We start from the raw sequence: 12,317 nt of genomic DNA on the forward strand, positions 1-12,317 counted from the left end.
CACACACACACACACACACACAGTCAAAGCCAAGGAACACAGTGAGGGGCCAGAGTTCTCCAGTTTCCAAACTGGTTGGTCTCTCTAAGACAGGGTGAGAGAAGCACCCGGAGGGAAAGTACAGGAAGCACAGGCTTTGCGGTCAGATCCCATCCCAACCTGGCCGGTGTCCCTGGGACTGGGGGAGGCAGGGATCCCTGCAGCTGGGCTCACTGGGCTAGGCTCTGGGGAGCTGGAAGGGGCCTAGGGCCTGCACTTTCTGGGCTGCTTGCAGATGTGCCCCCAAGTGAGGAGGTGCAGGGCCCCAGAGGCTGTGTGTGGGTCATCTCCCATCTCCTGAGCCGATGCAGAACAGTAGATTTAGGAACTCAGGGCTGGGGCGGGGTGGAGCCTGTTAGTAGCCCACGTCCTGGAGGACAGGCTCCTGCCCTCCCTCTCTGGGCCCCCACTGCCAGGTGGAGGGTGGGGTTCTTGTCATAAACCTCATGTCAGGCTGAGGCTGGCCTCCAGGCTAAGGTTCCCGCCTTTAGGAGGCGCAGCCCCAGGCTCTGGGAGGGTAGGGGCTGTGTGTGTCCCGTCAGTCCGGAAACCAGCTTCAGCCTGGGATCCAGCCTGAGCCGCTCCTAGGGGCTTACTGCCTTCTGCTCCCTGGCCGCCCCAGCACACGCGTTTCCTGAGAACTACTGGTCTTCAGACTCCTCACCAAGGTCCTCCTGGGAACTGAGGGGACATGGCTTCACCTTTTAATCCCTGTGGAAGGGGCCAGATTCAATAACAACACGGCTTTCAAGAAGGGCGTTGGCCACTTTGGACTTTATTAGTAACAGTAGCGTCCCTGATATCCGCACGCAGCCTGCAGCTTCTCCATGGCCAGTTCTTCCTCCAGCCTCACAATGGCCCCCGAGATGCAGGCAGGCGAGTGGGGGTCTCATCCCCTCATCCACAGGCCACTGAGGCCCAGAGGGGGCCCTGCCTGAGGTCACCCAGGGAGTGGCTTGCTGGAGCCCTGGGTCTAACATCGACCACAGCTATACACACAAGGCCCTCTCCCTCTGCAGCTGGACCTGTACGCAGGGGCTCTGTTCGTGCACATCTGCCTGGGCTGGAACTTCTACCTCTCCACCGTCCTCACACTCGCCATCACAGCCCTGTACACCATCGCAGGTATGGCACCTACAGCAGGGAAGGCCAACCAGGGGATGCATAAAGGGGACAGAAGGCCACTTCCCCCTCCAGGCCCGAGGGAGCAGCCCGGGGGATGGCCCCAGCAGGAACCCTGGAAGTCCCTCCTTGCGCCCCCCTCCCTGGACCCAGGGCCCCTCCAGCAACCTTGCTTCCACCTGCAGGGGGCCTGGCTGCTGTCATCTACACGGACGCCCTGCAGACACTCATCATGCTGGTGGGGGCTATCATCCTGACGGTCAAAGGTGAGGATAGGGTCTGTGGCCATGGCGGGGCTGTCCCCACAGCCAGCCCTGTGGAGTCTGGCACTGCCCTGCACTCTGCAGGACTCCTGCTATTGGGGCTCTGGGTGGCATTGCTGGGTGGGTAGGCTCAGGAGGTTGAGCCACTAGGCAGTCAGCCCCCAGGCTGGTAGAGGCTACCCACCCCACTGCCCCGCTGTTACCAGCTCTGGCCCTGGCAAGGAGCTGACTCAGGACCTCAGGGCCAGCCACACCCGCAATTGCTGGTGAGGTGGGGCTGGAGGCGGGTGTGAGGCACACAACTGGGAGACCACAAAACTGCCTGGGCAGCTCCTCCAACTGTTTAAAAGCATGGACAAAATCCCAAGAGCTGATGCTACCTCCTGCAGGACAAAGGCCAGGGAAGAAAGGAGAGAGCTTGGAGAGTGGTGATATTAGTCTGGAACAGACAGTAAGCTCACAGGGCTGCCCGGAGAGTGAGCTCACCATCCCTAGAAGTATGTAAGCAGTGCCAGGAGGAGCCCGCAGACAGTGAACAAATCTTCAAAGACTCATCCAGACTCAGAGACCCTGTGGTTGAGCAGTTTCTAACCCTTGAATGGCACTGGTCATTTGCTCTGAGCCTCACATGAACTCTCAGTCTGAATACAGAGCCTGGCCTGGGCTCCATGGGGACAGTGATTCCAGGAGGACCAGCGTCCAAGCAGCAGGCTACCTCTTCCATGTCCCACTTGGAAAAGGCCAGGGAGTGGAGTCTGGGGTGGGAACAGGGGTTTTCCCACATCCAGGCTTCTCCCTTCCAGACCAGGGGCTCTGGTGTCCCTGGAACCCACTGCCTGAGAGGCATCCCAGCAGCCAGGCGCAGTCTGGAAGGGAGGTGAGTGACACCAACATAGACGGGCAGGGCTTGGCCGTGCAGGGCCTTGACCCTGAGGTAGACAGGACAGTGAGGTGTTCTGGGCTTGACCCTGCCAGAAGGGCTGTGTGGACTTGGTGGAGTCCCCACCCTTCTCTGGACCTCTGTCTGTCTTCTCTGTGCCTCTGGGGGCTGGGGCCACGTCACCACCAGCCACTCTCAGCTCTGCTAAAATCACACCCTTCAGGTGCCCCGGGTCAGGATGAACACTTGAGAAGCCTCAGGAAGGTCCTTGAATGCCAAGAAAAACTACTTTTGCTTCCTTGAATCGAAAATCGGAAACCTGGCTGAGAAGCTTTGCCCAAGGCCCGATGGGTGTCCACAGGCCAGCAGGGACTCCTGCCGGGCCAGCAGGACCCTGGGGTGTCCATGTGCAAAATGCTCACTTAACAGTATTATTTTAAATACAAATAAAATAGTCATTCAAATTCACCTTTTAAAAAAAACCCTCTACCGTCATACCTTTCCAAACTGGAAACGATGAGGTAGGAAAACTCAAGCTTGATGCATCTGCAAGTTTCTTGTGAGACGAAGGCAAAGGGAGCCCAGGGAGTCAGGGCCCAGGCACACGGGAGCCCAAACACTAAACCCTCCGTGTCCCATCCCGACCCCTCCAGCTTTTGACCAGATCGGCGGTTACGGGGAGCTGGAAGCAGCCTACGCCCAGGCCATTCCCTCCAGGACCATTGCCAACACCACCTGCCACCTGCCGCGTGCAGACGCCATGCACATGTTTCGAGACCCCCACACAGGGGACCTGCCGTGGACTGGGATGACCTTCGGCCTGACCATCATGGCCACCTGGTACTGGTGCACCGACCAGGTGAGTGCCAATGTCGCCTGCCCATCCCACCTTCCTGCTGTCCCAGCGGTCTCTGGCAGGCCCAGGTGGCCTATCTGCCCTCTGCACCATGAGTCTGGGCTGGGCCCTCAGAAGGTGTGGCTCCAGGCTGGAACAGGCTGCTAGGGGTCCTTGTGGTCCCGGGGGGCTTGAGCCCTCCGTTTAGAATCCGATGAGGCCCATTGGCTACCACCCGTCCTGGTCTTGAGGTGCTTCGACTGAGACAGTTTGGAGTACGGTATTCCAAAGGGACTCGGATGCTCCTCAGTGGCCCTGCCATCAGTCAGGGGGCGGGCATTTCGGGCTAGTCTTGGGCTGCCAAGATCTGGCAGCAGGCGGGGTCCCTGGCCTCCCTTGGCCTGCCAGTGGCGGAGGCCGGCCATGGCTGGGCCCGTGTTTCTGGTAGACCTCTGGACGCCATCAGCAGCAGAGTGGTACCTAGGGGGTCCTGGGAGGCCATCTTTATCCCTAGTCCCTGAGGCAGAGACCCCGTGATGGTGGAACTGCTGGCCCTAGTAGAGACAGAGGAGAGAGTGAGGCTGAGCAAGAAGGGCCAACCCTGCCCCAGCATAAGACCCTGCCCAGTCACAAGGGAGCCGGCAGACCCTGGTTCACCTCCTGGCTCTGCCATTCATCAGCAAGTGGGCCTAGACCAGTGGTTTTTGTTTGTTGTTTGTCGCCAGGCTGGAGTGCAGTGACACCATCTGGGCTCATTGCAACCTCTGCCTCCCAGGTTCAAGTGATTCCCCTGACTCAGCCTCCCGAGTAGCTGGAACTACAGGCGCATGCCACCATGCCTGGCTAATTTTTTGTATTTTAGTAGAGACAGGGTTTCACCATGTTGGCCAGGCTGGTCTTGAGCTCCTGACCTCGTGATCCACCAGCCTCAGCCTCCCAAAGTGTGGGATTACAGGCATGAGCCGCCACACCCGGACAACCAGTTGGTTTAATCACTCTATGCCTCAGTTCCCCCATCTGTAATATGGGAATAATCCTGCCCTTTGTGGGTATAGCAAGGCAGCTTCCTTGTAGCCCACACCCTCGGCCTCCTCTATCCCTACACAGGCCTGGATGTGGTTGGAAACGGGCTGAATGAAGTTGTCGGAGGCAGCACAGGGATTTCTGTTGCGTGCAGGAGGGTGACTCTGGTCCTGCCCCCAAGACCCTGTCACCAGCCCTCCAGGTGACCTCAGATGAGCTGCTTCCTGTCTCTGGGCAGAAGCAGATGGTGTCCTTGCTTTGCCTGTCCCAAAGGCTATGGGCAGCTCCAGGGAGCATATGGGTGGGAAAAGGCCTGTGAAAAGGTGGGCACAGGCCCCACGACTGTCCACGCCTCTGGACCTGGCCCCAGGAGTCCACCATAGAGCAAGGCAGCCACAGCCAGCCTCTGTGGAATGAATGATGACAGTGCTTACACAAGCCTTTTCCATGTGGCCTACCCAGCCAGCCCCATTCATAGGCCAGAGCAGTGAGGCCAGAGACAGAGCTGGATCTGAGCCCAGAGTGGAGTGAACTTCCCCTGGCTCCCAACTCGGCTCTTCCTCTCCCAAGCAGCACGGGCTCGGTCAGTATCTGGCCAGAGACCCTCCCTGGGTTCCAACAGAAGAACTGGCCCCAGCTGGGAGCATCAGAAGCTTTGGGAGCCTGGGCCTCAGTTTCCCCATCTATAACACATGGTCCTCAAGCAGGGCTCATAAGCTGCCCACATCAGCCATGCCCCATGTGAGTGCTTCCTAGGGAGCCTGTGGGCTCACAGCAGGCATCTGACTAGCTCTTCTGGGAGGGCTGAGGGCCAGCCCCAGTGGGCCAGGGACTGGTGAAAGGTTGGCCATGGAGGGCATACAAGGCATGTGGTACCCTACCAGGCTGAGCCCCTTTACCCCGGCTGCCTCCTACCTCCTCCCAGTGCAGCATGGGCCTGGCCTGGCACAGGCATCTCTGGGTGCAACATCAGTTAGGAGATTTTCCCATCAAGGTCAAACGAATCTGCACATGTCCTGGCCTTGGGGTCAGGGTTGGGCAGGCCCCACTGCACAGGTGAGGAGCCCGAGGCCCAGAAAGGATCACACAGGGAGGCGGAGGAGGGATGCCCCTGACCTAAGGTGGTCCAGGGCACCAACCAGCATCGGAGCCGAAGCCTGGCCTCTGCCCTGCTTCCCATTGTCTTCCCCTCAGGCTGGGTCTGCCTGGCGGACGCCCAGTCTCGGTTCAGAAGCACAGGCACTAGTCCTGCTTGAGGTTCCTGGTCTCTGTGTGGCGCTCACTAACATTGGGGCTTCTGGGGACACCTAGAGGTCTGACTCCACTTTGTTCTGTGGCCAAGGTAGCCCTCCAGGACCCCCACGGTCTAGTCAGAAGGGAGGCAGCAGTTCTGTGTGCTGAGATCATAGGAGCGTTTTTCTTTTTTTCTTTTTGAGACAGAGTCTTGTTGTCACCCAGGCTGGAGTGCAGTGGCATAATCTCGGCTCACTACAACTTCTGTCACCTGGGTTCAAGTGATTCTCCTGTCTCAGCCTCCCAGGTAGCTAGGACTACAGGCACCTGCCACCACATCTGGCTAATTTTTGTATTTTTAGTAGAGACAGGGTTTCATCATGTTGGCCAGGCTGGTCTCAAACTCCTGACCTCAAGTAATCCACCGCCTTCCCAAAATGCTGGGATGCCAGGCGTGGGACATTCTCTATCTTCTGGCTCATCCATCCATCCACAAGTAGGTGGCATTTTTCTAACCAGAAACAAAACCAGTGACAAAGAGGCAGAGGGTCCAGTGGGCAGACCCCGGGCCTGGGCTCCCGTCTGGGCTCTGTCCCTGCCTTCCCCCTGGGCCTTGGTGTCCCTGTCTGTGAAACAGGGCGGTGCACATACCAGAAGGCCCCCTGGGGTCCTGCCAGCTCTGTCACCTGCTGATGCTGCAGCTCCAGTCGGGGTGTCCTCCCTTAGTCAGCAGCAGTTGCCTCTGTCATAACAGCAACCACAGCTTTTGTGGGCAGCGTGCTGACTCTGATGGCCACACCCCAAAACTCACTCACTGAGAAAGGGACCTCATACCCACCGGAGGCGCGGGAGGAGCCAGGCAAGGCGTGGCCGGCTACACGAGCAGCCCCACTCTTAAGTCCTTTCAACAACACTCCTCATTTTGCAGATGAGAGGCCTGAGGTGAAATGGCCACTCGGGGAGTGGGTGCTGACATCCTCAGGGAAGAGGGCCTGGCTGGGGCTGGACGCCAGTGCTGTGAGGTGCGGTGAGCTATGGCCTGCTGACATCTGAGGGGAGGACGCAGTCCTGCTGCCTGACACTCGGGGGTGGGGAGAGCCTCTGACCTATTCAGGAGGACTGGCAGGCCTCATAGCTCATGGAAACTCAGCCTCAGCTTCTCCACCTGGGGTGACAGCACCTGTCCCAGGCTCAGCTGCCATGAGCACAAGTTGAAATATGGAGGCAACTGTCCCACCAAGGGCAGAAAGACATGCAGGGTCTTAGAGAAATGCTTATCTCCCAAGCACCTAGATAGAACCACCATCTAACTCTCTCTCATTTTTTTTTTTTTTCTTGAGACAGAGTCTCACTCTGCCCCCCAGGCTGGAGTGCAGTGGCACGATCTTAGCTCACTGCAACCCCTGCCTTCCAGGTTCAAGCAATTCTCCTGCCTCAGCCTCCTGAGTAGCTGGGATTACAGGCATCTGCCACCATGCCTGGCTAATTTTTTGCGTCATTAGTAGAGACGGAGTTTCATCATGTTGGCCAGGCTGGTCTTGAACTCCTGGACCTCGTGATCCGCCTGACTTGGTGGAATTACAGGCGTGAATCACTGTGCCCGGCCCCTAACTCTCTCATTGGTTATTGTCCAGATGGGGCAATTGAGGTCCAAACTGAGGCAAGGACTTGTCCCACATCACCACAAGCTGGCAGAGAAGCAGGAAGGAAAGCAGCTTGCCCTGCCCCCAGAGGCCGCAGGCCCTCCCAGTTTCTGTAATCAATGTTTCCTCAACATCCACAGCCCAGGGGTAAATGCTGGGAGTTCTCAGTAAACCAGCACGCTTAGAAAATAAGTTAAAATCACGGAGGCTTCCTGCTTCTGAGTTGCAGGAGGTGACTTAAATTGTGGAACCACCAAGGAAAACTACTATTGTTTCAGAGTCGTAGGTCGTATAACTTTGTGGACACACTAAAAATCATGGGAGTGTACACTTCAGGTGGGTGAATTCTATGGTGTGTGAATATCTGAATGAAGCTGCTTGAAAAGTAACTCTTTTGAAGTAGAATCTTAGTATCAGAGCTGAGAGGATCTCAGACACTATGGGTCCGAATTACTGCTCCCTCCTCCCATCCTACAAATCTGGAAAGCCCTGGTTAGGATGTGCTGAGGCTCCAGAAGGGCTGGTGCCCTCAGGTAGCTTCTAGCCTCCCTCTGCGACTGAACGGCAAGCTTTCCCACCCCAGGTCTTAAAGCTCCTGAACTCTGCCAGCCATGCACACACAGTTGGCACTATCGTCTGCTCCTGGCGCCATGAATGTGCCAGCTGCTGTCATGAGAGTCCAGGAGATGAGGGTAGGGGTGTGGCGTCCCCGAGACCACCCCACCCAGGGTCTCCTTTAGCCCTGACAGTTGCCAGGGGTGGTGGGCTGGGCAGGATCACACCTCCCCTTTCAACAGGCACGGGGACTGAGTCCCTGGGAGTGAGTGTACCTTGGCTCCTGGGGCTTGGCCTGCTGGAGGGAGCTCTCCTGGTGGTTGCTGATGGTATCGGGGTTTGAGTGTGGCTGTCTTGGGCAGGTTGGGGGCTAATGGGACATCGTGCCTCATGCCCACTACCTGAGGCCCACCAAGACCAATTCTGACACAAGCGTCCCTCAGGCTCAGACTTAATCCCTTTCACCCTCCGACCCCAGGTCATCGTGCAGCGGTCACTGTCGGCCCGGGACCTGAACCATGCCAAGGCGGGCTCTATCCTGGCCAGCTACCTCAAGATGCTCCCCATGGGCCTGATCATCATGCCAGGAATGATCAGCCGTGCGCTGTTCCCAGGTAGGATGGGCTCTGCGCACTGAGTCAGGCTGCAGGGCACCCAGGCCTCTGGGTCCTTGTCCTGCAAAGGTCACTAGGAGGAGAGGTGAAGGATAGATGTGAACTGCTCTCCAACCTGAGCAGTGGGGAGCGTGCACCTCGGAGCCACAATCAAAGGGATTGGCATGGATGTGGCCTGGCACAAGGTCGGGACAGGTATCGCTTACTCCTGTGTGACCTCAGGCTATAAATGAACGTCCTTGTGCCCCACCGTTTCCTCATCTGCAAACTAGGGACTGTGCCACCCACCTGGCAGGTGACATCAAGATCCTCTAACTACAGGCATTTGAGGCCTTGAGGTGGGGAAATGTGCGTTTCCTTAGGTTGCCTTTTCAGGCCTCTGGGACCAAGAGTCCCCAGTGTTAATGATGGCCTTCCATATGGCCCTGGGCGGTTCCCACCCTGCCTGTTATTCAGTTTCCCCATCCATAACAAGGGAATTGAAGTCATCGGCACCCAGAAGACAGCAGCTCGGGCTCTTGGGTGGCTGGCAGGGAGGGGCCCGTGACCCCTGGCGTGCGGGACCCAGACCTACCTGTGCCTCCTTGTCTATGGAGTGCTGGGCCTGTATCCTCTTCGACGCATCAGCTTCTTCTCTCCCCCGACTCTGGGCCCATGGGGAGCCACCCAGGGGTCCAGAAAAGGTCCCTCGGGTTATGTGGGGGGCACTCAGCTGCCGGCGTGGTGGCGGGATTGGCCCGTTGGCCACCTGCTCTGAGTGGCGCCTCCGAAGAGGGGCTGAGTGCTCTCTCACCTCAAAGTACTCCTCTGACATGGAGGAAGAGGCCACGGAGAGCCTCCGAGGTCCAGGGCCACGGCTGGAGCTGCCTGAGTGGCTGTCCTGGTCACTGAGGGTTACGTAGTCATCATCATCTTCCTCTTCCACCCCATCCAGCCCATTGGGGACCCCCACCCCGAGGCCGTCAGGGTCATCCTCAGTCCCAGACAGCTGCCGCTGGAGCGGGGTGTGGCCTAGGCCTGCCATCCTGGGTAGCCCATGGTCTGTCCCATTCTGGGGAGCCTCCTCTTTGGGGGTCTCCAGGGCCCAGCCAATACCACTGCTGTCCTGGGCTAGTACGTCTGCCACAGGGACTGTCCGGGGCTTGGGCACGGGGGGGGATGGCTCAGGGTTCCCCTGGGGGAGGCCGTTCTCATCTGGGACACCGTCCTGGGGGGCACCAGGCTCTTGGGGAGGGTGAGGCTCTGGATGAGGCCTGCTGTCCTGGCTCTGCTTCCACAGCTGGTGCTGGGCACTGGCCTGGGAAGTGTCACGGATCTTGATGCGGTTCATCTGGCTGGGCTGGGGGTTCCAGATGTTGGGATCAATGATATTGATGTAGCCCAGGATGTCGCTGCCAGGCTCCGGGTCTGGCTCTACCCACGTGGGCAGGTACTCAAACATGTTGGCCTTCTCCAGGTGGAGCAGCCCCGGGTGGACGGGCGGCGGCAGCTCGGGGAGATCCCCTGGGCGCTCGGCCAATGCCATGCCCTGCAGCCCTGGGGGCTTCTTGGCCTCCTGCTTCTCAGAGGAGATCTTGGCAATCTCGTCGACGCTCTTGGCTTTGACCAGTGCATACTTGGGGTTGACAAATTTCTTGGCTACAGTGCCCGAGGGCACCAGGGGGACCACAGAGGGCAGCACAATAGGCTCTGGCTCCGGCTCCTTCTCCATGGGGATGCCCTTGAGGCTGACGCTGTGTGACATGAGGTATAGCTCCTGGAACTGCCGGTCAAACATCTCCACCACCTGGCCAGACAGCACGGAGATCACGTTCCGGTCCGTCCTCGAGGCCGACCAGGTGAAGCTGCAACAGAGGGAGGGGCGCTGGTCAGGCACAGGGCTCCACTTCCTCCCCTGGCCCATGCACCGCTGCTGCTGAGCCTCAGACTGTAGCCACAGGGCCCTGGGATCAAGAAGTGAATGGGGGTAGAGGGGAGGGACATGCTGTGGGGTCAGACTGAGGCTGGGATGTCAAGCAGGTGGGTCACACAGAGCCCATTCCTGCCTCTGCAAATGGCATGGCACTGTGTTCCTCTCTGGCTGGTGCATGATTTGCTAAGCAGCTTGGGAAGGCCCTGGACACCATGCGTGGTGCTGCATGTGGTGGCCGCTACTGTCAGGTGTCTAGGTTGCTACCAACCCCCATGTGACCGTGAGTAGCCTCCTCCCCATGACCCGTGTGCTGGTCCCCACAGAGCTGGCCTCATCCTTGACGACGGCTCTCAGAGCAACCCCCTAGGCTTGCAAAGGCACGGCCTGGCCTAGCCACACCCCACCTCCAGGCTGGCGACATCTCCAAGCTGGAACAACAGCATCCTCAGACAAAGCCCTTCTCTGCCTGCCTCCAGAGACAGATGGGCAGGCAGGGGGGGCCCAGGCCTGTGCATACCTCAGCAGCCTTGGGACCAATGAACCGGAAAAACCAGGGTGTCATAAGTCAGGATGAAGGACAGAAGCCATCTGGGAACCAGAGGTACCTCTCCCGCAACTTCCCTGAAAGCCGAGAGTCACCTGTAGGAGCCGCACACAGCCCGGTCTCCATCCACAAACATGAATTTCTGGGCCAGGGCACCCTTGAACTTGGTTGCCGACCGAGTGAAGAACTCGGTTCCCCCGCTGCTCCGTACTCTGAGATTCTGTGTTGGGAACAATGAGACAGAATTATATGACCACAGCACCGATCACACAGGGCGAAGGGAGAACCGAGGCTGCCTGGGGCTCAGAGGGGGCTTCGGGGTAGTGAGGAGGGGAAGGAAGAGGCAGTGAGGCCTGGAGGAAGGGGCTGATGTGTCCACGACTGCAGGGCCTGGGGCAAGGAGGGACTCGGTGAGCTACGAAGCTACAGAGGGGGCAGGCCCCGGTGACAAAGCAGGTGGGATAAGATGGTCTGGGCCGTGGCCCCAGAGGTATCTGAAGAGCAGCACCAGGCAGGAGAGGCTTGCACAGCTGGCCAGCTTGGGAAGTGCGCCGTGATGCTGCTGAGGGTGGGGGATGCTGTGCTGGGGTCCTGAGCGGGAGGGTGACGTGCACACATTTTAGATGTGTCTCGAGGATGGTGAGGGCATGATGTGCCAGGGGAGGGCAGGAAGAGGGGCCCACCTTGCGGAATCTGGGCTTCACACTCCAATAGTCTGTGGCCCTCCAGGGTGAGTGGCCTGGCCCAGTCTCTCCCCTGTGCTTCTCAGCGCCCCTGTCTCTGCTGGGCTCTGCTCCAAGGGCAGGACTCACAGCAAACCTTTCTCCTTCTCCTCGGCCAGGATACCACCCCACACCCAGGCAGGCCCTGGAAATGGTCAGATTCAATTCCGTGCTGGCTTACACTGTCTGGCCCAGGAAGGCCCTCAGAGCCCATGCCACAGGGAGCTAAGACTAGTGAGAAGAAGGCTCCTGGGGGGTGGGGAGCACAGCAGACCCCTCAACTGACTTAGCTCCAAGGCCGGATCGTCACCGGCCTTTTCCTGGACCTGGCCACATAGGCCCCTGTCCCAGTGTGGAGTCTCTGGAGCTGCCAAGGGCCTGTGTGTTACATGAGGTCCAGGCGCTGCCTCCTCTCCCCGAGGTAGCAGGGCCTGTGGTGAGGCAGGAGCTGAGGGTAAAGGCTGGTGCTGGGCATGGCAGAACCCAGGAAGGGGAGGGCGAGCCTGGCTGAGACCCAGGTATCAAGGATGGCCGAGGGCATCCTGAAGTAGAACCTCAGATGTAAAGAGGACCTGGGGCTCATCTGGCTTGTGTCCAGGACTGTGTGTAAAAAATGCAGGCTCCTAGATGCCCTGAGGGTCTGAATCAGGAGGCCTGCAGTCTGGCAAGGAATCTCAGTTTTAACGCAAACTCCAGGGATTCCTGACTGGTCTGCCTGCATGCCTCCTGTGACGGGAGTCTCACTCTCTCCCGAGGGGTTCTGTACCGCCTTCTGGCTCTCGGTTATGAGATGTTCCCAGTCAGACTGAGCTGTGACTTACTGACCTGTCCCCTCACCCACTCACTGGCCCCAGCTTATTCACCCCACTCATTCACACAATCAACAACCCCTGCCAAGGCCCCCAGCTGCAGACACAGAGATGCCTATGATG

The 12,317-nt window shown here is 58.7% G+C and overlaps 1 protein-coding gene across 1 annotated transcript in view; it reads right to left on the bottom strand.

The window, feature by feature from the left end:
* Window positions 1-789: 789 nt before the first annotated feature.
* FAM83G (family with sequence similarity 83 member G) overlaps window positions 790-12,317 on the bottom strand; it is a 34,982-nt gene continuing 23,454 nt past the window's right edge. The window contains exons 4-6 of the mRNA XM_002747854.5: window positions 10,759-10,883; window positions 8,782-10,051; window positions 790-3,693 (exon numbers count right to left, since the gene is read on the bottom strand). Of these exons, the coding sequence (XP_002747900.1) occupies window positions 3,304-3,693; window positions 8,782-10,051; window positions 10,759-10,883 (1,785 nt within the window). The 3' untranslated portion in view covers window positions 790-3,303. The remainder of the gene's footprint in view (window positions 3,694-8,781; window positions 10,052-10,758; window positions 10,884-12,317) is intronic.

This window comes from Callithrix jacchus, chromosome 5 (genome assembly GCF_049354715.1).
Source record: "Callithrix jacchus isolate 240 chromosome 5, calJac240_pri, whole genome shotgun sequence".
In the NCBI taxonomy this organism is placed as follows: Eukaryota; Metazoa; Chordata; class Mammalia; order Primates; family Cebidae; genus Callithrix; species Callithrix jacchus.